General features: G+C 44.6%; 1 protein-coding gene across 1 annotated transcript in view; it reads right to left on the bottom strand.

Moving 5' to 3' along the window:
• The window catches only part of LOC311136263 (phospholipid phosphatase 4-like), a gene marked incomplete at both ends in the record, with an annotated part of 177258 nt that overhangs the window by 20912 nt on the left and 128637 nt on the right, over positions 1-27709 (bottom strand). Inside the window, 2 exons of the mRNA XM_084170394.1 lie at positions 14744-14868; positions 15310-15373. Of these exons, the coding sequence (XP_084026520.1) occupies positions 14744-14868; positions 15310-15373 (189 nt within the window). The remainder of the gene's footprint in view (positions 1-14743; positions 14869-15309; positions 15374-27709) is intronic.

Raw genomic sequence — 27709 nt, forward strand, 5'->3', positions numbered from 1 at the left:
TCCTCCACTCGTTACCTGTATTAATGGCACCTGTTTGAACTTGTTATCAGTATAAAAGACACCTGTCCACAACCTCAAACAGTCACACTCCAAACTCCACTATGGCCAAGACCAAAGAGCTGTCAAAGGACACCAGAAACAAAATTGTAGACCTGCACCAGGCTGGGAAGACTGAATCTGCAATAGGTAAGCAGCTTGGTTTGAAGAAATCAACTGTGGGAGCAATTATTAGGAAATGGAAGACATACAAGACCACTGATAATCTCCCTCGATCTGGGGCTCCACGCAAGATCTCACCCAGTGGGATCAAAATGATCACAAGAACGGTGAGCAAAAATCCCAGAACCACACGGGGGGACCTAGTGAATGACCTGCAGAGAGCTGGGACCAAAGTAACAAAGCCTACCATCAGTAACACACTACGCCGCCAGGGACTCAAATCCTGCAGTGCCAGACGTGTCCCCCTGCTTAAGCCAGTACATGTCCAGGCCCGTCTGAAGTTTGCTAGAGTGCATTTGGATGATCCAGAAGAGGATTGGGAGAATGTCATATGGTCAGATGAAACCAAAATAGAACTTTTTGGTAAAAACTCAACTCGTCGTGTTTGGAGGACAAAGAATGCTGAGTTGCATCCAAAGAACACCATACCTACTGTGAAGCATGGGGGTGGAAACATCATGCTTTGGGGCTGTTTTTCTGCAAAGGGACCAGGACGACTGATCCGTGTAAAGGAAAGAATGAATGGGGCCATGTATCGTGAGATTTTGAGTGAAAACCTCCTTCCATCAGCAAGGGCATTGAAGATGAAATGTGGCTGGGTCTTTCAGCATGACAATGATCCCAAACACACCGCCCGGGCAACGAAGGAGTGGCTTCGTAAGAAGCATTTCAAGGTCCTGGAGTGGCCTAGCTAGTCTCCAGATCTCAACCCCATAGAAAATCTTTGGAGGGAGTTGAAAGTCCATGTTGCCCAGCGACAGCACCAAAACATCACTGCTCTAGAGGAGATCTGCATGGAGGAATGGGCCAAAATACCAGCAACAGTGTGTGAAAACCTTGTGAAGACTTACAGAAAACGTTTGACCTGTGTCATTGCCAACAAAGGGTATATAACAAAGTATTGAGAAACTTTTGTTATTGACCAAATACTTATTTTCCACCATAATTTGCAAATAAATTCATTAAAAATCCTACAATGTGATTTTCTGGAAAAAAAATTCTCATTTTGTCTGTCATAGTTGACGTGCACCTATGATGGAAATTACAGGACTCTCTCATCTTTTTAAGTGGGAGAACTTGCACAATTGGTGGCTGACTAAATACTTTTTTCCCCCACTGTATATAGGATTTAATGGTGCTCAGTGGGATGGTCAAAGTTTCAGATATTTTTTCATAACCCAACCCTGATCTGTACTTCTCCACAACTTTGTCCCTGACCTGTTTGGAGAGCTCCTTGGTCTTCATGGTGCCGCTTGCTTAGTAGTGTTGCAGACTCTGGGGCCTTTCAGAACAGGTGTTTATATACTGAGAACATGTGACAGATCATGTGACACTTAGATTGCACACAGCTGGACTTTATTTAACTAATTATGTGACATCTGAAGGTAATTGGTTGCTCCAGATCGTATTTAGGGGCTTCATAGCAAAGGGGGTGAATACATATGCACGCACAACTTTTCCGTTATTTATTTTTTTCATTTCACTTCACCAATTTGGAATATTTTGTGTATGTCCCTTACATGAAATCCAAATAAAAATCCATTTAAATTACAGATTGTAATGCAACAAAATAGGAAAAACGCCAAGGGGGATGAATACTTTTGCAAGGCACAGAACTTTATCAAAAACCTTTTCAAAGTAATCTATGAATACCAGGCCTGGTTTCCCTGATTTTCATAGATTTTATTGTTTCCAGTACTTGTCTTATATTATCTCCAATGTGTATCGTCCATGTAAAAAATTAGGATGAGTAATATCCGACAATACCTTTTTAATTCTATGTTCTATGCATTTTGCTAGAATTGTTGCATCACAACACTGAATGACTATCACCCCGTAGCACTCACTTCTGTCATCAGTAAGTGCTTTGAGAGACTAGTCAAGGATCATATCACCTCCACTTTACCTGTCACCCTAGACCCACTTCAACTTGCATACCGCACCAATAGGTCCACAGATGATGCAATTGCCATCACACTGCACACTGCCCTATCCCATCTGGACAAGAGGAATACCTATATAAGAATGCTGTTAATTGACTATAGCTCAGCATTCAACACCATAGTACCCTTCAAGCTCATCATCAAGCTTGAGGCCATGGGTCTCAACCCCACCCTTTGCAATTGGGTCCCGGACTTCCTGACGGGCTGCCCCCAGGTGGTGAAGGTAGGAAACATGTCCACTTCACTGATCCTCAACACTGGGGCCCCACAAGTGTGTGTGCTCAGCCCACTCCTGTACTCACTGTTCACCCATGACTGCGTAGCCATGCACGCCTCCAACTCAATCATCAAGTTTGAAGACGACACAACAGTAGTAGGCTTGATTACCAACAACGATGAGACAGCCTACAGGGAGGAGGTAAGGGCTCTCGGAGTGTGGTGTCAGGAAAATAACCTCTCACTCAACATAAAAAAAACAAAGGAGATGATTGTGGACTTCAGGAAACAACAGAGGGAGTACCCCCATCCACATCGACGGGACAGCAGTGGAGAAGGTGGAAAGTTTTAAGTTCCTCAGCGTACATATCACTGGCAAACTAAAATGGTCCACCCACACAGACAGTGTGGTGAAAAAGGCGCAACAGCGTCTCTTCAATCTCCGAAGACTGAAGAAATGTGGCCTGTCACCTAAAACCCTCACAAACTTTTACAGATGCACAATTGAGAGCATCCTGTCGGGCTGTATCACCGCCTGGTACGGCAACTGCACCACCCACAACCGCAGGGCTCTCCAGAGGGTGGTGCGGTCCGCACAACGCATCACCGTGGGTAAACTACCTGCCTTCCAGCACAACTACAGCACCCGATGTCACAGGAAGGCCAAAAAGATAATCAAGGACAACTACCACCCGAGCCACTGCCTGTTCACCTCGCTATCATCCAGAAGGCGAGGTCAGTACAGGTGCATCAAAGCTGGGGCCGAGAGACTGAAAAACAGCTTCTATCTCAAGGCCATCAGACTGTTAAACAGCCATCACTAGCACAGAGAGGCTGCTGCCTACATATAGACTTGAAAATCACTGGCCACTTTAATAAATTGAACACTAGTCACTTTAATAATGTAACTTTAATAATGCCACTTTAATAAAGTTTACATATTTTGCATTACCCATCTCATATGTATATACTATATTCTATACTATCTATTGCATCTTAGCCTATGCCACTCTGATAATGACATTGCTCATCCATATATTGATATATTCTTATTCCATTCCTTTACTTAGATTTGTGTGTATTAGGTTTTTGTTGTGGAACTATTAGATATAACTTGTTAGATATTGCTGCCCTGTCAGAACAAAAAGCACAAGCATTTCGTTACACTCACATTAACATCTGCTAACCATGTGTATGTGATTTTTTTTAATGGACTGGATCATTATATTTACCACTTGGGTACTGTTTCAGTAATAATGAAATCAGACCTTCTTGTTGAGTATTTGATAATCTACAATTTTATAGGAGTGGTTAAAACATGCTAATAACGGTCCTCTGAGTACATCAAAAAAGGTTTGGTTTACCTTACCTGGTATGCCATCTAGTCCTGGAGTTTTCCCAGACTTAAAGGCTTTTATTGCATCAAGAAGTTCCTCCTCTGTAATTTGACCTTCACATGAATCTTTCTGTACAGCTGTTACTTTTACATTATTAATAGAAACAATTCACTTTGGTTAGTGGAGATGGAGGAGACTGAAACAAAAACATATGCTTACAGTACTTTGCTTCCTCTTTCAAAATATAATTTGGTGAATCATGGATGTAACATGTTTCAGTAAACAATATTTGGTAGCATTTCTATGTTGAAGATTAAAAAATAATTTGGTGCATTTTTCCTCACATTCCATCCAGTTCGCTTTATTTTATAATATATTACGCTTGATCTTTCTTGAATACGTTCCTCCATTTCTGTTTGTTTTTCCTTTAACATATTCTGTGCATCTATGGTAGTTTTTATTGCTATTTATCTGTACTGTTAGTCCCTCTATTTCCTTTGTTAATATTAATTATTTTGACCTAAATTGCATTTGTTTTAAAGATGAGTATTGAATTGCATGGCCTCTAAAGGGACATTTAAAAGTGTCCCATACAATAAGCGAATCTGCTGTTCCTATATTATGTCGGAAAAAGTCAGTTATACATTTTTTGTCCTGGTTAAAAACAAGTTGTCATCCAATTGGCTTTGATAACATTTCTAATATCCTCGCCTACGTGGACATTATGTAAGAGTAATTAATATGCCAATTATTTGATGGTCCGACAGCACATCTAACATGATTTTTGGAGTGTGTGTCAGCTCATGCTTTTTACTGGACATGAGGGATAAAACCACAACTGTTTGGACATTTAGGGGATTAGGAGAAATTATAACTTGGTGTTAAATGTGCGCTCTTTGTGTTTTGTTTTGTATTTTTTGCAGCAGTTCTTCATGAGATTGTAGCACTTTCCTGCAGTCAATGACCAAAAGCGCCCGCTTTGGCCTCATGGGTGGAACGTTATTAATATTTTGCATAATTCATAATTCATAAATGATATTATTTTTTAAACAATGAAAATCCGGTGTTTCTGTGTTAAACAGTTTTGTTATATTTCAGTCTTCTGTGATTTATTTAAAGTGTAATATTGGGATGCAAACTCAACATTGAATGAAGTTCAACTCTATATCTGCCATGGTACAGGTGTGTTCTTTTTTTAAGCCCATAAGCTCATGTGTGTGAGGTGTATACTTTTGTTTCAAAGTAGATTTGTTTCAGACTACCAAGAATCACTCTGTGTGACCCTGATTTAGCCCCCTGCAGTAAAAGGTTAATTAACACCATTAGAGACACTTAAGTAAAAACAATAGCTGATTCTGCTGGAACTGCAAAGGCTGCAGTTGAATAATAATAATAATAATATGCCATTTAGCAGACACTTTTATCCAAAGCGACTTACAGTCATGTGCGCATACATTTTTACGTATGGGTGGTCCCGGGGATCGAACCCACTACCCTGGCGTTACAAGCGCCATGCTCTACCAATTGAGCTACAGAGGTGGAAGACTACCAGAGGGGAGAATACGACCAGTTCGAGTAGAGGAGTGCTGTAACTACTACACCCGACAGTATACCCTACCCTACACACTAAACACAATAACGGGGAATGCTGTTACCATACCAAAACCAATTTCGCTAAGTGGGGAGGTCTCTTTGTGATGTTCCTCATCAGACTGTAAAGTACAAATCCTATCAGTTCTTAGGGCACAGTTGGTCTCGGGAAAGGTCATGCTACTTTTAATATGTAAACCTGTGCATGTTTATTACCAGTGTCATACCTTCATATTTCAATAGAGATGTGATGTAATGCTCATTACGTTAGACACCTCTTGATGCACAGTTAACAATGAAGACCAATTTTTTTTCAACTGTTCTCAGTACTTTATATTTGATATATAATAAATGTTCACATAGATGATCAGAAAAACCTTAAAGCCACACTCCATAATTTGAGTTCATTGGGTAGTCAAAAAAGTTTCTGAGAGAAGTGACTCATTGTACGCTCACAGGCACCCTGAAGAAAGCCTGTGAGCTGCAACACGTTGGTGCGTTTTATTTTTACTATGCAATAGCCACTAAAAAAAGGCATTGAACTTTTCCCAATTATTTTGAAGTATGATGTTTTTACACAGCTGCAACTTCATTTGGTCGCTATAAGCCTGTGCTGTCTTTGCTTTTGATGAATTGTCACCACTGAAACAACCTTGATGCAGAATTTCGCAAGATATATTTCCTTATATTCACTGACATGACATGTGACATGTTGTAGAATAGGACCATCATTGTGAGATTTTTAAACATGGTACTTCACTACAACCATCAGAGGTTGCATGTTCAAACTCTGACATCCGTCGTATAACAACAACAACAACAAAATAATTGGACCTAAGAAGTTTTCAAAAGGAAACTCTGAGATAGTATTCAGTCATCACTTAGAAGTATAAGGCTATGCACATTATATACATTATCTCTTTACCATAAAACTAGCCAAAATGCTCTACAAAAGACACTAGTAAAATTAGGCATATTGGCAATGCTTGTATTGGCCTGCCCATATTGTTCTTCTCAGGCCATGTTAAAATGTAAAAACTGAGGCTTCCATGGCCCCAGAGCAAAGTTGATACTACAGTGAGATTGATGTCAATGGTATTGGTTGTAGTGAAAGGCTATTTTTTTGTGACAGGCCAGTTTGTCACAGGCCATGCTGCAGCTGGAGACTGTAGTTGATGTTGTGGATGTGGGCTCTGTTCCCTATGTGATTTTTTTGAATGAATTATAACACATTTCCTGTTGAAAAATAAATAAAATCTAAGCAATGAGTAAATGTCTACTTGTTCATTGTGTGAGGTTGTTACAGCTGTTTGTATTTTGATATAGTATAATGCAACTGAATCAGGGAGGTGGATGGGTAATATTAACAAGAATTTGCATCGGACCACTTCTGGGGGGATTCTGACAAGACACCTGCTGTGTCGGCTTAGTTCTGGCAGACAGAATTGGCCCGATGTACTCGGCCTGATTCTGGGCAGTCATTCAATATGTCGAGCTGAGCCCGGCAGCCAGACTCTGGCCGATTTAAATCAGTTCCGGCGCACCCATAGGCTCTGGTCAGAAGTAGTGCACTATAGGGAATAGGGTGCCATACTTGGCATTGATCCTGACTAGAAGCATTCATAGGATGATTCGATAATTGGAAAGGAAAATACCTTCCATTTTGTTAGGCTTACTGTAATCAAAGATTATCTATTATATTGAGAAGATAGTTGTGTGACCACTCTAACAATGGAAATACATGTTCTCAAAGATGGAAGGAAGGCGGGAGGAGGCGAGATCAGGTGAGACCATTCTAGCCAATGAGAGGGCAGATACGCGTGTGAACAACAGGCACAACTTCAATATAAAGTCACCAAAATGCCACGGGCGTCAATTTAATCAATGCATTCGTAATAACCTACACATTACGAAACGTATATTAGCTCAAATAAGCCTAATGTAGTAAATTAGCAATTCCATTGTCTGTTGACCAAATTCAACACTCTCATTGACCTCCATACAAAAATGCATATTTTTGTGGACAGTTTTTGAGTGAAGTAAAACCCTCTTGCTTTTCCTCTTCCTCTCTGCTGTAATACAGCCATCTTTAGCTGTAATGAAAGGTGTCCCTGTGACAATATGATATCTAGCCTACTGACAGAGGTATGTTTCAGATTGACTACATTGCAGCCGGACTACGCAGAATCACTGATCTACAAATCATATTGCATCCTAAATAACTACTCATTATGTGATCAAGATTAGGGCTGTTGTGGTGACCGTATGACCGTTGAGTAACGGTAAGCTCCTTTTATGCACTCTGGACATACCTAACTGGACATACCCAACTGGACATACTCAAATCGCTAACGACCATCAAGTCGCTAATGGCCTCGTACTCAGGGCTCTATTGTTCCTCTAACCATTCTGACATCAATGCAAATGGTATCGAAAATCAAATCAAACACTTATCATCAAAACAGTATCTTGCTTTTCAAACTTACCTCACTGTGATTGATCAATTTGAAGAAAGAAGTTCAACAACAGGTTGAAACTGAGTGGAAAACATGATCATTGTGGATGCATATGGATAAGCCTAACACAACAAAATGGACAGCACTTTCTAAGGTTCATTCAAAACAACCATACGCATATTAGAGCTTATGCATATGCATAGTCCTATATATGAGCCCAAGCCTGAAAAAAAAACTGAATTAATATAAGGATTGTGCCGTTATACAATACATAGCTTACCGCATATTACACATGGCAGAACATTTTGAAAAAACTGATTTAAGATGTCTTTGGTACATAATTGGTCTAGTCTATACTCCAATTCTAGTAATCGCCTTTGAGTGTGGACTGTATTGGATGGACTGGTTAGCATATGCTACGCTTCACACTTTATATCCATGCAGGGGCGGACTGGCCATCTGGCATTTCGGGCAAATGCAAGATTGGCTGGTCCGTTTTTAGCCTAGTGGGCCTGTCTAATTTGTTTTAGTTTTTTTAGCAAAAAGGTAATTATCTGGCTAATAATGGGGGCCTCAAGGAAATAAATGGGCCGGTGTGGGGGCCTCAAGGAAAAAAATGGGCCGTGTGTTAGAAATGCCAGGCTATGCTAATGGTTCATCGATTGTGCAGGACGGCTTACAGAGTTAGCTTTCACTTATAGTGAATTTGAATAGCCTAGTAATAGGGCTTTTTTTTATAGGCTGACACATTACCTCTAGCTACAGAGTATCTCACCATTGTGTAGAGAGAAGGGCTGTCAACAGTTTAATGAAATATGTTTAGTTGTGAAAACATATTACTATCGATGTTCCCAAACAAATTTCACTTGGTTTCCCAAATTAAGCACTGGGTAGCTGCAGGAAGAGGGTTGGAGAACCTATGGCATACAGAGTTTGGGGCTGCATGCCCCTCAAACAGTGGTTGATGCATTGAATCGCTATTCGAGTGCATACGGATGACATGTCTTTTTTTCCCTGCCCCTGTTCGTGCCCATTTAATAATGGGCCATTCTAAATCTAAACAAATTTTACATATTAGTAAAGACGAGATTCAACTGAGAATAGTCTGATGGATGAAAATATGATCACTTGAGAGAACAGCGTTTGCAGCCTGAGGCAAGGAACATAGGTTTTTGCAACTTTCTCAAATCATCAATAACCTATAGTTGCATCATACAACCCATATATGTTTTGATTTCTAAGACATTCTAAGGTTTGTATCATTCACAACTAAAGTTGCCAAATAACTCTAAATCTAGCGTGTTTCAAATTATCACTTTTGCGCTCATTGTCACGAATTCCGCCGAGGCTGCTCCTCCTCCTTGTTCGGGCAGGCTTCGGCGTTCGTCGTCCCCGGAGTACTAGCTGCTACCGTTTGATGTTCTCTATGTTTGTTTGGTTTTGTCTTGTTGGTGCACCTGTCTCGTATTATGTATGGATTATGTCACCTATAAGTTTCCTTTGGTTTTGTTTGCAGTTGTGTGTTGTTGTACGCCTGTCCGTTTGGTGTATCGTTATTGTGTTCTCGAGTATTTAGTCTTTTACGCACTGTTAGCGTAATTGCTCGCCTCCTGTGTTAGAGGCACGTTATTTTGGTTATTGCCTTTTTGACTATTAAAGTCGTTGCGACTAAGCTTCTGTGTCCTGCGCCTGACTCCCACACCGCATCCACATCAGCCGTGACAGAACAACACACCATACTATGGAGTCAGCAGGAGCAGCTGCGCCGACCGAGTCGCTGGAGGATCGGGTCAGCTGCCAGGACGCCAGGATCCAGCAACTCGGCTCCGCCATGCAGGAGGTGATGAAAACACCCTGCGCCGATGGGAAAGGGGAGGCGTGCCCACACCTCCTCCTACATTACCACCACCATCGGCCAGTCCCACCAGACCAGCTCCGGAATCCAGTGGGATTCGGCTCTTGCTCCCGAGGGCGTATGATTGCACCGCAGCCGGGTGTCAGGGGTTCCTCCTTCAGGTGGAACTCTACCTGGCCACCATACACCCGGCGCCCTCGGGATATGAGAGCGTTTCCGCCCTCATGTCCTCTCTCTCCAGCAAGGCGTTGGAGTGGGCCAACGGCGAATGGAGGGGAATAGACGCCGCCACCATCAGCTACGCGGAGTTCTCCCGCCGCTTCAGGGCTGTTTTCGATCACCCTCCTGAGGGTAAAGCGGCGGGGGAGCGTCTGTTCCACCTCCGACAGGGGAAGAGGAGCGCACAGGAGTTCGCCCTGGATTTCCGGACTCTAGCGGCGGATGCGGGGTGGAATGAGAGGGCCCTCATCGACCACTATCGGTGTAGCCTGCGTGAGGACGTTCGTCGAGAGCTGGCCTGCAGGGACACCAACCTGTCCTTCAACCAGCTAGTGGACATGTCCATCCGTCTGGATACCCTGCTGGCCACCCGCGGATGTCCCGAGATGGGGCCGTCCATTCCATCCCCCAGCACCTCCGTGCCGAGCTCTATGGAGCTCGGGGGTGCTGGCACTAGAGAGAGAAGGAGAGAGAACCCGAGGGGGGCCGTCCCCTGCACCAGCTGTGGCCGTGGAGGACACACTGCGGCTAGGTGCTGGAGAGGGTCTCCAGGGAATCGGGGCAACAGGTCGCGCACTGGGGAGTCATTTCAGGTGAGTAGGCGCCCCACTCACCCAGAGCTCTCTGTTGTTCACTTGTGTATACCTGTGGTATTTCCTCAGGTTGCATCTCATTCCCAGCATAAGGCGCTAGTCGATTCAGGCGCAGCTGGGAATTTTATTTATCGGACATTTTGTTCTAAGTTAGGGATTCCCCTCCTGCCCGTTGATGCACCTTTTCCTGTCCATGCCCTAGATAGCCGCCCGTTGGGATCTGGGTTGATTAGGGAGGTCACAGCGCCAATAAAGATGAAGACGCAGGGGGGTCATGAGGAGATTATTCAGTTGTATCTAATTGACTCCCCTGCGTATCCCGTGGTGCTGGGGCTTCCTTGGTTAATCACCCATGACCCCACCATTTCGTGGCAACAGAGGGCTCTCAAGGAATGGTCTGGCCAGTGTGTTGGGCGATGTTTAGGTGTTTCCGTTGGGGCGACCACGGTGGAGAGTCCGAACCAAGTGCCCGCAATGCACATTCCCCCTGAGTATGAGGATTTGGCACTCGTGTTCAGCAAGACGAGGGCGACACGATTGCCACCTCAGACAGGGAGATTGTGCGATAAACCTCCAGACAGGTGCAGCACTCCCGCGGAGCCATGTGCATCCTCTGTCTCAAGAGGAGACGGCGGCTATGGAGACATACATAGCTGAGTCCCTGAGACAAGGATACATACGGCCCTCCACTTCCCCTGCGTCCTCGAGTTTATTTTTTGTGAAGAAGAAGGATGGAGGGTTGCGCCCGTATATTGATTACCGTAGTCTCAATCAGATCACTGTGAAATACAGTTACCCTCTTCCTCTGATTACGAGTATGACTGAATCATTACGCGGAGCGCGTTTCTTCACAAAACTGGATCTCAGGAGCGCTTATAACTTGGTGCGCATTAGGGAGGGAGATGAATAGAAGACGGCATTTAGTACCACCTCAGGTCATTATGAGTATCTTGTCATGCCATACGGGTTAATGAATGCTCCTTCAGTCTTCCAATCATTTGTGGAAGAGATCTTCCGGGACCTGCATGGGCAGGGAGTGGTAGTGTACATTGACGACATCCTAGTGTACTCTGCTACACGAGCCGAGCATGTAGCCCTGGTGCGCCGAGTGTTGGGTAGGCTGTTGGAGCATGATTTGTATGTCAAGGCAGAGAAATGTCGGTTTTTCCAGGAGTCCATCTCCTTCTTGGGTCATCGGTTGTCAGCGTCAGGGGTGAAGATGGAGATTGACCGTGTGTCAGCCGTGCGTAACTGGCAAACCCTAACCACTGTTAAAGAGGTGCAGCAGTTTTTGGGTTTTGCCAATTACTACCGGAAGTTATCCGGGGTTTTGGACAGGTAGCAGCTCCCATTACTTCCCTGCTGAAGGGGGGCCCGGTGCGTTTAAAGTGGTCGGCTGAAGCGGACAGGGCGTTTTGTAAACTGAAGGACCTGTTCAATTCGGCTCCGGTGCTGGCTCACCCGGACCCCGTTTTAGCGTTCCAGGTAGTGGTGGACGCGTCAGAGGCCGGTATTGGGGCAGTACTGTCGCAACGCTCCGGCACGCCTCCTAAGCTCCGTCCCTGTGCTTTTTATTCTAAAAAGCTCAGCCCGGCGGAACGTAATTATGACGTAGGGGACAGGGAGCTGTTAGCCGTGGTTCAAGCCCAAAAGGTGTGGAGGCATTGGCTTGAGGGGGCTCAACACCCTTTTCTCATTCTGACTGACCATCGTAACCTGGAGTACATCCGGGCAGCTAGGAGATTGAACCCTCGTCAGGCTAGGTGGAACATGTTTCTGACCCGGTTCGTTTTTAAGATCACTTACATCCCAGGGTCCCAGAATGGTAAGGCAGATGCCCTGTCCCGGCGGTATGACACAGATGAGAGGTCCATTGAGCCCACTCCCATACTGCCGGAGTCTTGTCTGGTGGCACCGGTGGTATGGGAGGTCGATGCGGAAATTGAGCGGGCGTTACGCACCGACCCTACTCCCCCAGAGTGTCCAGTGGGTCGAACGTACGTGCCGCTCGAGGTCCATGATCGTCTCATTTATTGGGCTCATACGTCACCCTCCTCTGGACATCCAGGTATTGGCCGGACAGTGCACTGCCTTAGTGTTAAGTACTGGTGGCCAACATTGGCTAGGGACGTGAGGGTTTATGTTTCCTCCTGCTCGGTGTGCGCTCAGTTTAAGGCGCCTAGACACCTGCCCAGGGGGAAGTTACAACCCCTGCCCGTTCCACAACGGCCGTGGTCTCACCTCTCGGTGGACTTTGTCAAAGACCTTCCCCCCTCTCAGGGGAATACCACTATTCTGGTCGTTGTGGATCGGTTCTCTAAGGCCTGTCGTCTCATTCCAATGCCGGGTCTCCCTACTGCCTTACAGACCGCTGAGGCTTTGTTCACCCACGTCTTCCGGCACTACGGGGTTCCCGAGGATATAGTGTCTGATCGGGGTCCCCAATTCACCTCTAGAGTCTGGAGGGCGTTCATGGAACGCTTGGGGGTCTCGGTTAGCCTTACCTCGGGTTACCACCCTGAGAGTAATGGGCAGGTGGAGAGAGTGAACCAGGATGTGGGTAGGTTTCTGAGATCATATTGCCAGGGCCGGCAGGAGGAGTGGTCGGGGTATATCCCCTGGGCAGAGATGGCTCAGAACTCTCTTCGCCACTCCTCTACTAACCTGACCCCTTTTCAGTGCGTGTTAGGGTATCAGCCGGTTCTGGCACCATGGCATCAGAGCCAGATCGAGGCTCCTGCGGTGGATGAGTGGTTTCGGCGCTCGGAGGAGACGTGGAACGCTGCACACGTACATCTGCAGCGGGCCATCCGCAGGCAGAAGGCGAGCGCCGATCTCCACCGCAGTGAGGGTCCTGTATACGCCCCGGGAGATCGAGTCTGGCTCTCGACTCGAAACCTGCCCCTTCGCCTGCCCTGCCGGAAGCTTGGCCGGCGGTTTGTGGGGCCATTTAAAGTCCTGAGGAGATTGAACGAGGTGTGTTACAAGTTGCAATTGCCTAATGACTATCACATTAACCCCTCATTCCATGTGTCTCTCCTCAGGCCGGTGGTAGCTGGTCCACTCCAGGAGTGTGAGATAAGAGAGACCCCTCCGCCCCCACTGGACATCGAGGGGGCTCCGGCGTACTCAGTCCGGTCCATCGTGGATTCGAGACGTCGGATGGGGGGTCTACAATATCTCGTGGAGTGGGAGGGGTACGGTCCGGAGGAACGGTGCTGGGTGCCTAGGAGGGACATTTTAGATCCATCCCTCCTGACTGAGTTCCACCGGAGTCATCCTATGCGCCCTGCTCCACGTCCTCCTGGCCGTCCCCGAGGCCGGGGTCGGCGCACGGCTGGAGCCGCGCGTCAAGGGGGGGGTACTGTCACGAATTCCGCCGAGGCTGCTCCTCCTCCTTGTTCGGGCAGGCTTCGGCGTTCGTCGTCCCCGGAGTACTAGCTGCTACCGTTTGATGTTCTCTATGTTTGTTTGGTTTTGTTTTGTTGGTGCACCTGTCTCGTATTATGTATTGATTATGTCACCTATAAGTTTCCTTTGGTTTTGTTTGCAGTTGTGTGTTGTTGTACGCCTGTCCGTTTGGTGTATCGTTATTGTGTTCTCGAGTATTTAGTCTTTTACGCACTGTTAGCGTAATTGCTCGCCTCCTGTGTTAGAGGCACGTTATTTTGGTTATTGCCTTTTTGACTATTAAAGTCGTTGCGACTAAGCTTCTGTGTCCTGCGCCTGACTCCCACACCGCATCCACATCAGCCGTGACACTCATATGCGCACTCGATCCTAAATGGGAATTATATTATTTATATTTTATTCAGCTAAGTTGAATTATATTGTTCTTACAATAAAATTATATAATATAAAATAATGGCACGGGACTTATAAGCATATCTTGTCTGCTAAATTAACAAGCCTACAGCCTATGGCATGGCGCATAGCCAGATAACATACAGTAGTGTAACTCATACTCTGTTCTTCTGAAATACATTTTCTTCATATCATGTTTCTTTAGACCTGCCTAAAATAAATAATGGATTTATTGTGATGGTGTATATTACATTGATTTATTAGACTTTAAAATGTAGATGTTTCAAAGGCCCGTATCAGCGGCTTGTAAGCGTTGAGGCCTGGAGATGATAAATGTGTATTCAATTACCGTGAGACCCTCAGTCTTTTGCATGACAATAACTGGCTGACAACATTTCATGACCACCACAGCCCTAATCAAGATGAGTGATTATGTGCCTTGACTGGCTCAAGCTGATCCCTAAAACATACTGATTAACAGTGTTGTGGCTGCTGACTGACTGGTACTCACAGGAGGAGTGGCTGCTGGGGAAACTCTTGCGTCCCTCTGACACCAGGTCTGGTTCTCCGGTGCACAGCATTGTAACATTCACCTGTCCATCTGGGAAACAGCGCTGGAAGTAGTCTGGCCTGGGTCTGTAGGGAAAGGAAAAAATACACTTAAATCAATCGCTCTCTTAAAAAGTGGTTTGTTATTGCTTATGCCACCTGAAGTTAACTTTCAATACATGTCAAAGGCATTTTGTTCAATTTTGAAAATGCCACAGCATAACTGAATGTGAATGCCAATTAATAATATATAATAATAATAATAATAATAATAATAATAATAATAATAATAATAATAATAATAATAATAATATGCCATTTAGCAGACGCTTTTATCCAAAGCGACTTACAGTCATGTGTGCATACATTTTTACGTATGGGGTGGTCCCAGGGATCGAACCCACTACCCTGGCGTTACAAGCGCCATACTCTACCAATTGAGCTACAAGGTACTCTGCTTTGACATATAAACCAACATTTTCCCAAACGGTGTTTGAGTCTAGTTGGTGTATTGCATTATGTATTTACCTGCCAACTATCAACTTGATAGTGTTTGTGAAGACTCCATTCAAAGCCAGAGCAAGTGAGACAGCTGTAGGACAGAGAAAAACAACTAGAGACAGAAACAGGTTTTACAGAAACACAGAGTAAAACACAACACAGCACTTACAACCCCAACAATAAACATGAGTCAGAGGGCAGAGATGAATGATATTCAATGGGGAGTAAATTGTGCAAACTTTTTTGCTGCATTGTACTGTTTTCCTTTGCCGCTGTGGTAGAGATTCTGGACCGGTGCCAGTTATCCTGCCTCTAATTTAGTATTAAAACAGACCATTAAAGGGACAATTTGCGATTGGTACACCCATTTTTTTATTTTTATTAATGATTTATACCCATTTATTCTTAAATAATAAAACATTTTTTTAAACTAATGTTTTAAGTGAAATATTAGCTTTTGTCTGAAGACGAAAAAGACAGGAAATTCAAAAGCTAATTTGACTTATGCACTGATAAGGCTTTTCAGCATAAGCGGCGTGACTACTGCTGGAGTACTGTATCTTTATTGATCTACTATACTTTAACAACAGATGTACTCACATTGGATGGGTTGATTAGGATTCAAACCATCTCTCAAACAGCCTAATACATAACCTTAGAGTAGGTTTACCCCATTCATTTTGTAGCTATACATGGTTTATGTTCCTGTTATAAACAATGGCGTAATGCAACCTTATATTTGGGGTTATGATAGGGTAAGACAGTTGTGCTATGCTCTTGAGACATTTATAAGTTATAGTTATTTGAATGGTCAATCTGTGATTGCGTCATACATTTTTTTGACTTTTACATTATTTACACACACCCATTGATTCTTGAGTAATATAACTTATATAAGAAATGCCTCATGAGCTTAGTCCAATTGTCATACCCAATCAGAACCCAAAATACATGCTTGTTCTATGCAATTATTTGTAAACAATGCAATTTAAACAAACACTGTTTAGACTCTGAATATGGTTAAAATTGTCATTTTGTATCCATAGCTCTATCAATTAATTTGAGAATGATTACATTTCTCCACCCTTGTCAGGGACAAGATTGTAGACCTACACAAGGCTGGAATGGGCTACAAGACCATCCCCAAGCAGTTTGGTGAGAAGGTGACAACAATTGGTGCGATTATTAGCAAATGGAAGAAACACAAAATAATTGTCAATCTCCCTTGGCCTGGGGCTCCATGCAAGATCTCACCTCGTTGAGTTGCAATGATCATGAGAACGGTGAGGAATCAGCCCATAACTACACGGGAGGATCTTGTCAATGATCTCAAGGCAGCTGGGACCATAGTCACCAAGAAAACAATTGGTAACACACTACGCCGTGAAGGACTGAAATCCTGTAGCGCCCGCAAGGTCCCCCTGCTCAAGAAAGCACATATACAGGTCCGTCTGAAGTTTGCAAATTAACATCTGAATGATTCACAGGAGAACTGGGTGAAAGTGTTGTGGTCAGATGAGACCAAAATGGAGCTCTTTGGCATCAACTCAACTCGCCGTGTTTGGAGGAGGAGGAATGCTGCCTATGACCCCAAGAACACCATCACCACCGTCAAACATGGAGGTGGAAACATTATGCTTTGGGGTTGTTTTTCTGCTAAAGGGACAGGACAACTTCACCGTATCAAAGGGACGATGGACGGGGCCATGTACCATCAAATCTTGGGTGAGAACCTCCTTCCCTCAGCCAGGGCATTGAAAATGGGTCGTGGATAAGTATTCCAGCATGACAATGACCCAAAACACACGGCCAAGGCAACAAAGGAGTGGCTCAAGAAGAAGCACATTAAGGTCCTGGAGTGGCCTAGCCAGTCTCCAGACCTTAATCCCATAGAAAATCTGTGGAGGGAGCTGAAGGTTCGAATTGCCAAACGTCAGCCTCAAAACCTTATTGACTTGGAGAAGATCTGCAAAGAGGAGTGGGACAAAATCCCTCCTGAGATGTGTGCAAACCTGGTGGCCAACTACAAGAAACGTCTGACCTCTGTGATTGCCAACAAGGGTTTTGCCACCAAGTACTAAGTCATGTTTTGCAGAGGGGTCAAATACTTATTTCCCTCATTAAAATGCAAATCAATTTATAACATTTCTGACATGCGTTTTTCTGGATTTTTTTGTTGTTATTCTGTCTCTCACTGTTCAAATAAACCTACCATTAAAATTATAGACTGACCATTTCTTTGTCAGTGGGCAAACGTACAAAATCAGCAGGGGATCAAATACTTTTTTCCCTCACTGTACATGATTTGCTTTTTAAACATGGAGATGGTGATTGGACATGGTTGACAGCCTAACATGAGTAAAATAGCACCATGCTCTACCAACTAAGCTACAGAAGACCACATCGTTCAATCCCTATTTTATTGTGCATGGTCCAGTTCTGCGTAACATTCTTTGATGACACCAGGCCAGGGATAGAAGATAACGGGAGGGTGCTTAGGCTACTGTCAGGGTGCTTCATTTGATTGAAACAAACTGTCTTTTTGGCATGATCAGGGTTGTAATAGGAGTTGAGTTTATATGACCTGATTAAATGTATCCACACATTTACAGGGAACTGTCTGGTCTGTACGTTCCGACATTTAAATAGTTAACCTCAAAGTCTAAGCCGTTGGGTGGGAGGGGTGGGCTGAATTGGCTACATTGGAAAATCATAAATCACAAACACAGTTGGGTCACCTGCTACGGTCCTCCCTTCCACTGGTATACTATTAAGTTCAGCTCACAACTGTTTATTTTCTCTGTCATCTGGTGGTCAAACCAAGTGTGTTAAAACAGTCTGAGTTTGGACAACCCCCTCCCTCTCTCTGCCTTTCCCTCTCCAGTTAATGTCACCTCTTCCAGATCTTACTTTCACCTACCCATGAGCCCCCTCTCTTCCATTTACTTAAATCAGCATCCTCACCCACTGAGCACCGACCGACACCGGAAGTCCATGGACGTTGAAATTGGGTCAGTCCACCCTGGCCTTGATGTTTTACAAGTTTCGATAGCACAGTACAGGGAGTAGAGCACAATACAATACAATACAGCAGCGGTGTCAAACTCATTCCATGGAGGGCCTAGTGTCTGCTGGTTTTTCCATTCAATTAATACTTAGACAACCAGGTGAGTGAAGTTCCTTTACAAAAACTAATTTAGTGGAAGAACTGTGCAGATGCAAAATTTGCTAACGGACTTACCTAAAAATCTCCCTCAGGTTTTTATGTGACCACGTTTTTCAAAAACTATGTTAAATATCTCCTCCAAATTAAGATTCAAAGATGTCATTTTAGAGACATCAACTGTAAGTGCTGTTATTGTGACGTGGAAAAGTATAAGAGCAACAACGGCTCAGCCGCGAAGTGGTAGGTCAAACAAGCTCACAGAACAGGACCACAGAGTGCTGAAGTGCGTAGAGCGTAAAAATTGTCTGTCCTCGGTTGCAACAGTCACTACCGAGTTCCAAACTGCCTCTGGAAGCAACATCAGCACAATAACTGTTCCTCGGGAACTTCATGAAATGGGTTTCTATGTCCGAGCAGCCGCACACAAGCCTAAGATCACCATGCACAATGCCAAGCTTCAGCTGGAGTAGTGTAAAGCTCGCCGCCATTGGATTTTGGAGCAGTGCAAACGTGTTCTCAGTGCAAACGCTTCACCATCTGGCAGTCCGACGGACAAATCTGGGTTTGGCGAATGCCAGGAGAAGGCTACCTGCCCTAATGCATAGTGCCAACTGTAAAGTTTGTTGGAGGAGGAATAATGGTCTGGGGCTGTTTTTTATGGTTCGGGCTAGGCCACTTGGTTCCAGTGAAAGGAAATCTTAACGCTACAGAATACGATTACATTCTAGACGATTCTGTACTTCCAACTTTGTGGCAACAGTTTGGGGAAGGCCCTTTCCTGTTTTAGCATGACAATGCCCCCGTGCACCAAGCAAAGTCCATACATAAATTGTTTGTCGAGATCGGTGGGAAGAACTTGACTGGCCTGCACAGAGCCCTGACCTCAACCACATCGAACACCTTTGGGATGAATTGAAACGCCAACTGCGAGCCAGGCCTTATCGCCCAACATCAGTACCCGACCTCACTAGTGCTGAATGGAATCAAGTCTGCGCAGAAATGTTCCAACATCTTTTGGAAAGCCTTCCCAGAAGAGTAGAGGCTGTTATTGCAGCAAGGGGGGGACCTTGAGATGTTCGACGAGCAAGTGTCCACATACACTACATGACCAAAAGTATCACTATCTTAAATTGACAGATTTCTATGGGGATTTTTTTATTATGCTTCAATTGAAGGGTGTTGCTTGCGCTACTCTGTTGCGCTAAAACCATGTGTGGTTATTATGAGGAGGACAACATCTAATGTTGGCTTCAACTTGGCTTTCGATACAAAATCTTCCATTACAAAAGGAACCTGTTTTTTGGTCGCCTTTTCATTATAAAAACAGCAATTGGTGAGATTAATGCTACAGCTATTCATAATTAATGGGCAGTTGTAACCTATAACATACCTCGTTCAATCTCCTCAGGACTTTAAATGGCCCCACAAACCGCCAACCCAGCTTCCGGCAGGGCAGGCGAAGGGGCAGGTTTCCCGGTGAATCGATCACGAACCTCGAGCGGCACGTACTTCCGACCCTCTGGACACTGTGGGGGAGTAGGATCGGTACGTAACACCCGCTCGATGTCCGCATCAACCTCCCACACCACCGGTGCCACCAGACAAGACTCTGGAAGTATGGGAGTGGGCTCATTGGACCTCTCCTCTGTGTCATATAGTCGGGACAGGGCGTCTGCCTTAGCGTTCTGTGACCCTGGTCTATAGGTGAGCGTAAATACAATACGGGTAAAAAACATAGCCCACCTTGCCTGGCGAGGGTTCAGCCTCCTCGCCGCCCGGATGTACTCCAGGTTACGATGGTCAGTCAAAATGAGAAAAGGGTGTTTAGCCCCCTCAAGCCAATGCCTCCACACCTTCAGGGCTTGGACCACAGCTAACAGCTCCCTGTCCCCCACGTCATAATTGCGCACCGCCGGACTGAGCTTCTTAGAAAAGAAAGCACAGGGGCAGAGTTTTGGTGGCATATCCGAGCTCTGAGACAGTACAGCACCGATCCCAGCCTCGGACGCATCCACTTCAACTTGGAACGCCAAAGAAGGATCCGGATGTGCCAGCACTGGAGCCGAGGTAAACAGGTCCTTCAGATGTCTAAAAGCCCTGTCCGCCTCAGCCGACCACTGCAGACGCACCGGACCTCCCTTTAGCAGGGAGGTAATGGGAGCTGCTACCTGTCCAAAGCACCGGATAAACCTCCGGTAGTAATTGGCAAAACCCAAGAACCGCTGCACTTCCTTCACCGAGGTGGGAGTCTGCCAATTGCGCACAGCTGATACGCGGTCAATCTCCATCTCCACCCCTGACGCGGACAACCGGTGTCCCAGGAAGGAGATGGACTCCTGGAAGAACAGACATTTCTACGCCTTCGCATACAAGTCATGCTCCAACAGTCTACCAAGCACCCGACGAACCAGGGACACACGCTTGGCTCATGTAGGGGAGTATATTAGAATGTCATCAATATACACCACTACACCCTGTCCATGCAAGTCCCGGAAAATCTCGTCCACAAACGATTGGAAGACTGAAGGAGCATTCATTAAACCGTATGGCATGATGAGGTACTCATAGTGACCCAAGGTGGTACTGAATGCTGTCTTCCACTCATCTCCCTCCCTAATGCGCACCAGGTTGTACACGCTCCTGAGATCAAACTAGCGCCTTATGCTGGGAATGAGGAGAAACCTCGGGAAACACAACTTTAATACACATATGCGCAACAGGGAGCTCTGGGTGAGTTGGGTGCCTACTCACCTGGAATGACTCATCAGTGCGCTGCCTACTGCCTCGATTCCTAGGAGACCCTCCCCAGCACTGACCAGCAGTGTGTCCTCTGCGGCCACAGTTGGTGCAAGGGACGGCCTCTCTCCTGGTCTCCCTAGAACCAGCACCTCCGAGCTCCATAGGGGTCGGCTCGGATGTGCTGGGGGATGGATTGGACAGCCCTGAATCCGGACGTCCGCGGGTAGCCAACAGGGTATCCAGACGAATGGACATGTCCACCAGTTGGTCGAAGCTGAGGTTGGTGTCCCTGCAGGCCAATTCCTACAGGCTACATCTGTAGTGGTCGATGAGGGCCCTCTCATTCCATCCCGCGTTGGCAGCCAGCGTCCGGAATTCCAGTGCGAACTCCTGCGCGCTCCTCCTCCCCTGTCTGAGGTGGAATAGACGCTCACCTGCTGCTTTACCCTCAGGTGGATGATCGAATACTGCCCTGAAGCGGCGGGTGAACTCCGCATAGTTGATAGTAACGACGTCTATTCCCCCCCACTCGGCGTTGGCCCACTCCAGCGCCTTGCCAGACAGACAGGAGATGAGGGCGGACACGCTCTCGTATCCCGAGGGCACCGGGTGGATGGTTGCCAGATAGAGTTCAACCTGGAGCAGGAAACCCTGACACCCTGCAGCTGTGCCATCATAAGCCCTTGGGAGCGAGAGCCGAATCCCACTGGACCCCGGAGGTGAAGCGATGGGCATCGCCGATGGTGGTGGTATCGTCGGAGGAGGTGTAGGCAGACCTCCTCTTTCCCATCGCTCCATTGTGCTCACCACCCGTTCCATGGCGGTGCCGAGCGCCTGGATCATGGCCGCTTGTTGTTCGACGCGTTCCTCCATTGATCCAGCTGGCACTGCCGCTCCTGCTGACTCCATGTATGGTGTGTGATTCTGTCAGGGTGACGTGTATGCGGTAAACGAAGTCAAGCGCAGGACACCGAGTTACTGGCAGACGTACTTTACTGAACACAGTAATAAAAGTACAAAACAAACCTCCTAACAGGGAGGAACAATAACTCGCACACAAATGCAACTGCCGACCTAACGAAAAACAATCACACACAATACACCAGAAGAGACAGGGGGTTATAAAGGGAATACAATGCAACATAATTGGAAACAGGTGTAAACAATAAAGACCAAACAAGACAAACACCGAAACATAGATCGGTAGCAGCTAGTACTCCGGGGACGACGAACGCCGAAGCTTGCCCGAGCAAGGAGGAGGAGCAGCCTCGGCTGAATCCGTGACACCTCTGTATGCCTATGTAGATATTCCATAAAAAATCTGCCGTTTCCAGCTACAATAGCCATTTACAACATGAACAATGTCTACACTGTATTTCTGATCAATTTGATGTTATTTTAATGGACAAAAAATGTGCTTTTCTTTTGAAAACAAGGACATTTCTATGTGACCCCAAACTTTTGAATTGTAGTATATATCACTTGTTGGCCTAAACAGTTGAAGTCGGAAGTTTACATACACCTTAGCCAAATACATTTAAACTCAGTTTTTCACAATTCCTGACATTTAATCCTAGTAAAAATTCCCTGTGATAGGTCAGGTAGGATCACCACTTTGTTTTAAGAATGTGAAATGTCAGAATAATAGTAGAGAGAATGCTTTATTTAAGCTTTTATTTATTTCATCACATTCCCAGTGGGTCAGAAGTTTACATACACTCAATTAGTATTTGGTAGCATTGCCTTTAAATTGTTTAACTTGGGTGAAACGTTTCAGGTAGCCTTCCACAAGCTTCCCACAATAAGTTGGGTGAATTATGGCCCATTCCTCCTGACAGAGCTTGTGTAACTGAGTCAGGTTTGTAGGCCTCCTTGCTCGCACACGCTATTTCAGTACTGCCCACAAATGTTCTATAGGATTGAGGTCAGGACTTTGTTATGGCCACTCCAATACCTTGACTTTGTTGTCCTTAAGCCATTTTGCCACAACTTTGGAAGTATGCTTGGGGTCATTGTCCATTTGGAAGACCCATTTGCGACCAAGCTTTAACTTCCTGACTGATGTCTTGAGATGTTGCTTCAATATATCCACATCATTTTCCTTCCTCATGATACCATCTATTTTGTAAAGTGCATCAGTTCCTCCTGCAGCAAAGCACCCCCACAGCATGATGCTGCCAACCCTGTGCTTCACGGTTGGGATGGTGTTCTTCGGCTTGCAAGCGTCCCCCTTTTTCCTCCAAACATAACAATGGTCATTATGGCCAAACAGTTCTATTTTTGTTTAATCAGACCAGAGGACATTTCTCCAAAAAGTACGATCTTTGTCCCCATGTGCAGTTGCAAACCGTAGTCTGGCATTTTTTATGGCGGTTTTGGAGCAGTGGCTTCTTCCTTGTTGAGCGGCCTTTCAGGTTATGTCGATATAGGACTCGTTTTACTGTGGATATAGATATTTTGTACCTGTTTCCTCCAGCATCTTCACAAGGTCCTTTGCTGTTGTTCTGGGAATGATTTGCACTTTTCGCACCAAAGTACGTTTATCTCTAGCAGACAGAACACGTCTCCTTCCTGAGCGGTATGACGGCTGTGTGGTCCCATGGTGTTTATACTTGCGTACTATTGTTTGTACAGATGAACGTGGTACCTTCAGGCGTTTGGAAATTGCTCCCAAGGATGAACCAGACTTGTGGAGGTCTACAAATTATTTTATGAAGTCTTGACTGATTTATTTTGATTTTCCCATGATGTCAAGCAAAGAGGCACTGAGTTTGAAGGTAGGCCTTGAAATATATCCACAGGTACACCTCCAATTGACTCAAATGATGTAAATTAGCCTATCAGAAGCTTCTAAAGCCATGACATCATTTTCTGGAATTTTCAAAGCTGTTTAAAGGCACAGTCAACTTAGTGTATGTATGTAAACTTCTGACGCACAGAAATTGTGATACAGTGAATTATAAGTGGAATAATCTGTCTGTAAACAATTGTTGGAAAAATTGCTTGTGTCATGCACAAAGTAGATGTCCTAACCGACTTTCCAAAACAATAGTTTGTTAACAAGAAATTTGTGGATTGGTTGAAAAACGAGTTTTAATGACTCCAACCTAAGTGTATGTAAACTTCCAACTTCAACTGTATGTCTGTACTGGTACAGATCTACAACTCTCACCACTCCTCCCCCTTGACCCATCTTCCTCTGCTTTCTTCACTGCCTCAGCATATGATAACTTCTGCACTACTCTTCCCCTGGAAACCTCAACCTGCCTCTCTCGCACGGGACATTTCTTATTCCCATCCCCATGGCTCCCATACCACTACTTTCCCCAATGCTACATTTACATTTTAGCAGGTGCTCTTATCCAGAGCGACTTACAGTTTATTTAGTGAGTGCATACATTTTTCATACTGGCCCCCAGTGGGAATCAAACCCACAACCCTGGCGTTGCAAGCGCCATGCTCTACCAACTGAGCTACAGGAGGCCAGTATGCTACACATTCCTTTGTCTCATGCCCTTCTGCACACCTTGGAACCTCCCTCCTACACAGTGCTGCCACATGCCTATAAGTTTGACACCTGTAACAACATGATGTTTTTGGCACATAAGCTCGTACAGGAGAACTTATATATCCCAACTTCACTTTGTCGGGCAAATACTCAACTTCAAAACTCAAAAGAACAGACAATGACTATTCTGTTTCCCCACTCTCGCCACCCTGTTTGCGTTGCACCAAACGACGAGCATCACAAACACCGGGAATCTTCCCCTTCAGTTGGTCAACTTTTACATTTACTGCTACCCAAGTAATCACTCCTTTCAATGGCACACTTTTCTTGAGAGCGAAATATTTCAAATTTCTTGCCCCCATTTGTTTAACATCACGAGCGCCTTCTCCCTCTGACCATCAGAAACACAAACAATTATCACTAGACCACTTCTGGTTACCCTCACCGATTCCACTCTACCCAACTCTGTTTTCACACACCCTGAAACCACAAATGGATCAGTCAAAAGGCAATGGTCTACTTTTTCCCAAAACTTCACTCCTACTGTCACAGACTCATTTTCATCCTGACCCTTGGTGCAAGCCTCGGGCTCCGAGAACTTCACCACACCTACCACCTCCGATACTTCACCCTCATTCACTTCCATTTTTCCTCCTGTCTTCATCTTAATCTCTTTACATTTTCTACCATTCTTCTTTAACAAACCTTCTCCCTTTTTTTCGCCATTGTTAACCGACTCAAGCTCACAATCTTCCTCCCTCTCTCTCTTAGACCTTATCTGCCTCTCTTTTTCCCTCCATTCCTACTCCATATTCCAAGCATATTCCTTATGATAATATTGCACTTCTCCTGACATACATCTTGTTCTTGCTTTCTCAAGGGATGCCATTTATGAGGCTCTCCAACCGAATCTTTGTCTAAAGTTACTTCCACCGTACTCCTGGTTCGCACCAGGGGCATCGCTGCCTATCTCTCAATTTTCTTATATTGTTCTTGGCTAACCCGTCCAAAAAGTTCAGCGCTATGTCGCTGCGCCTCTTCCTCTCTCTGTCGACCGTCCTTCTTTTCAAAGCGGCTACTCCTAGCGCAAATTCTCTGACTAGCGTTCCATCCGAAACTCGTTCCCAAATTGCAGGTACCAATTTCTGGATTTTATATGGTGGTTGGCAACCAACTTTAAGGTGCATTATCGCCACCAACTGGACTGTAATGTGGACCTCATTCATCTTTCAATCATCCACATGGGTTAGTATGCTCCTAAAAAGCAATCAGTAGATGGGAGAGGCGGGACTTGCAGCACGTGCCCGGCTACACAGATGCATGCAACATGGGCGGTTTGGTCAGCATGTTAGGCAATTAAGTGTGCTTAGTTGAGAGACTGTGAGAAGGTCTGTGAAAGGGTTTTGTGCATGCAGGAACAGTAATGTGTAGTGTATGCTAAGAGGAAGGTTGGAGGTAGATCACGATATTGTGATATACCTTACTGATATTTATATCAAATAACATCATACCAAATTATAGATATTGGTTCTTATCTATAGTAATAGTGTGTTGCTGAAGCCAACACAGTAATAATAAAACGTATATCGGTTTACAGTAGTGTTCACAAAGTTTTCCTTGATGATATCAGAAAACATATCTAAAGTAAACCATGTGAAACTCGTGATGCAACCATCATACCTGGTCTAGAGTGTGTTCTTGCCTGGGACAATGGTTATGTCACACTAGAACTGTATCTGTTGTGTAATGAGCACAAATAAAGACAGCTGTACATTGTATTACTTTATTTATTCACCACTGTCTTAATTTAGCTGGTCAGTTTACTGAGAGCATGTGTTATTGGCTTAGCATAAAACATGCTGTAGGCCTCACATGACAATTTCATCTGCCCTGCTCATTTGAATCATTTCACCTAAAAGAGACCATGGCTCTTTATTCAAAATTGGCCTTGAACCATGAAAAAATACCAAACCAATAAAGTAAAGCCTCAAAAGTAGCATATCATTACGTCAGATGGTGAAATGTGATTTCAAATAAATGTTTACCTGACAAAAAGATTGCTCATGGTTGGGTAGGTTAAACATTAGGCTATTAGTAATAACTTTATGTCACCAGATAATATAGCTTACATTAAAATGCCTACACAAATGCATATCCTCAATAAATGTATTTTCTAATGCACAACTACGCATATCAGACTTCAAATAAGTAGTTGCACTGGCAAAACTGAGAAAAAGTGGAATAATGTAAGAAGTATGGAGAAAAACAGCTCGCTGACACAAGCACACTAACTACCCTATAGTTTAGCCCATTTTAAGGAATGTGAATTGTTCTGCTGACTTTCATTAGCTATTGTGAAATACCAAATTAATTAAACAGATGTGTGGGACATGTGAGTTAGTCATAATTGGAGGCAAAAATGCTGACCGGAGACTGCATTTCAGCCTATTTTAATTATTGTTCATTGAGGATTTTTTGTTTTGTTTTGAAGCTAATTTCCTGCAATTCTACATAGCGTAACATGATGCATGACAACATTTGGCCAGGCTTTTTCATGATAATATTAATAGGGAAAATAAAGGAGACTATATTCACAAATGTTTATCTGCTATATACTGTATGTTATAATATTATAGTTTATATGACCCATTAAATATAATTTACACATTTTTCAGAAAATGATTGGCTCATCAAGAGTCACATATTAGATTACTTCCCAAGCAGTCTTTTTGTGACTCATTGACTATAGAATGTTGTAGCTCAGCTGCTGAATGTCATAAAGACTAACAATATCCCCATGTGTATCAGAATCACGTCTTTCTTGTGGAATTTGCACTTGTTTCTAGCCTAAAGCATCGCAGAGTTAAGTCGTTATAGATCGCTTTATCTAATCAAGATACATATTTTCCCCTTCAAAAGCTTAAACTAACAAGGGGTATGCTTTTTGCCCTTTTCTTTAACAAGAGGTAGGGCATACCCTAACATAGCCCTTCAATTCAAGCCCAACATAACAA

Source organism: Coregonus lavaretus (assembly GCF_964263955.1).
Source record: "Coregonus lavaretus genome assembly, chromosome: 1".
Lineage (NCBI taxonomy): Eukaryota > Metazoa > Chordata > Actinopteri > Salmoniformes > Salmonidae > Coregonus > Coregonus lavaretus.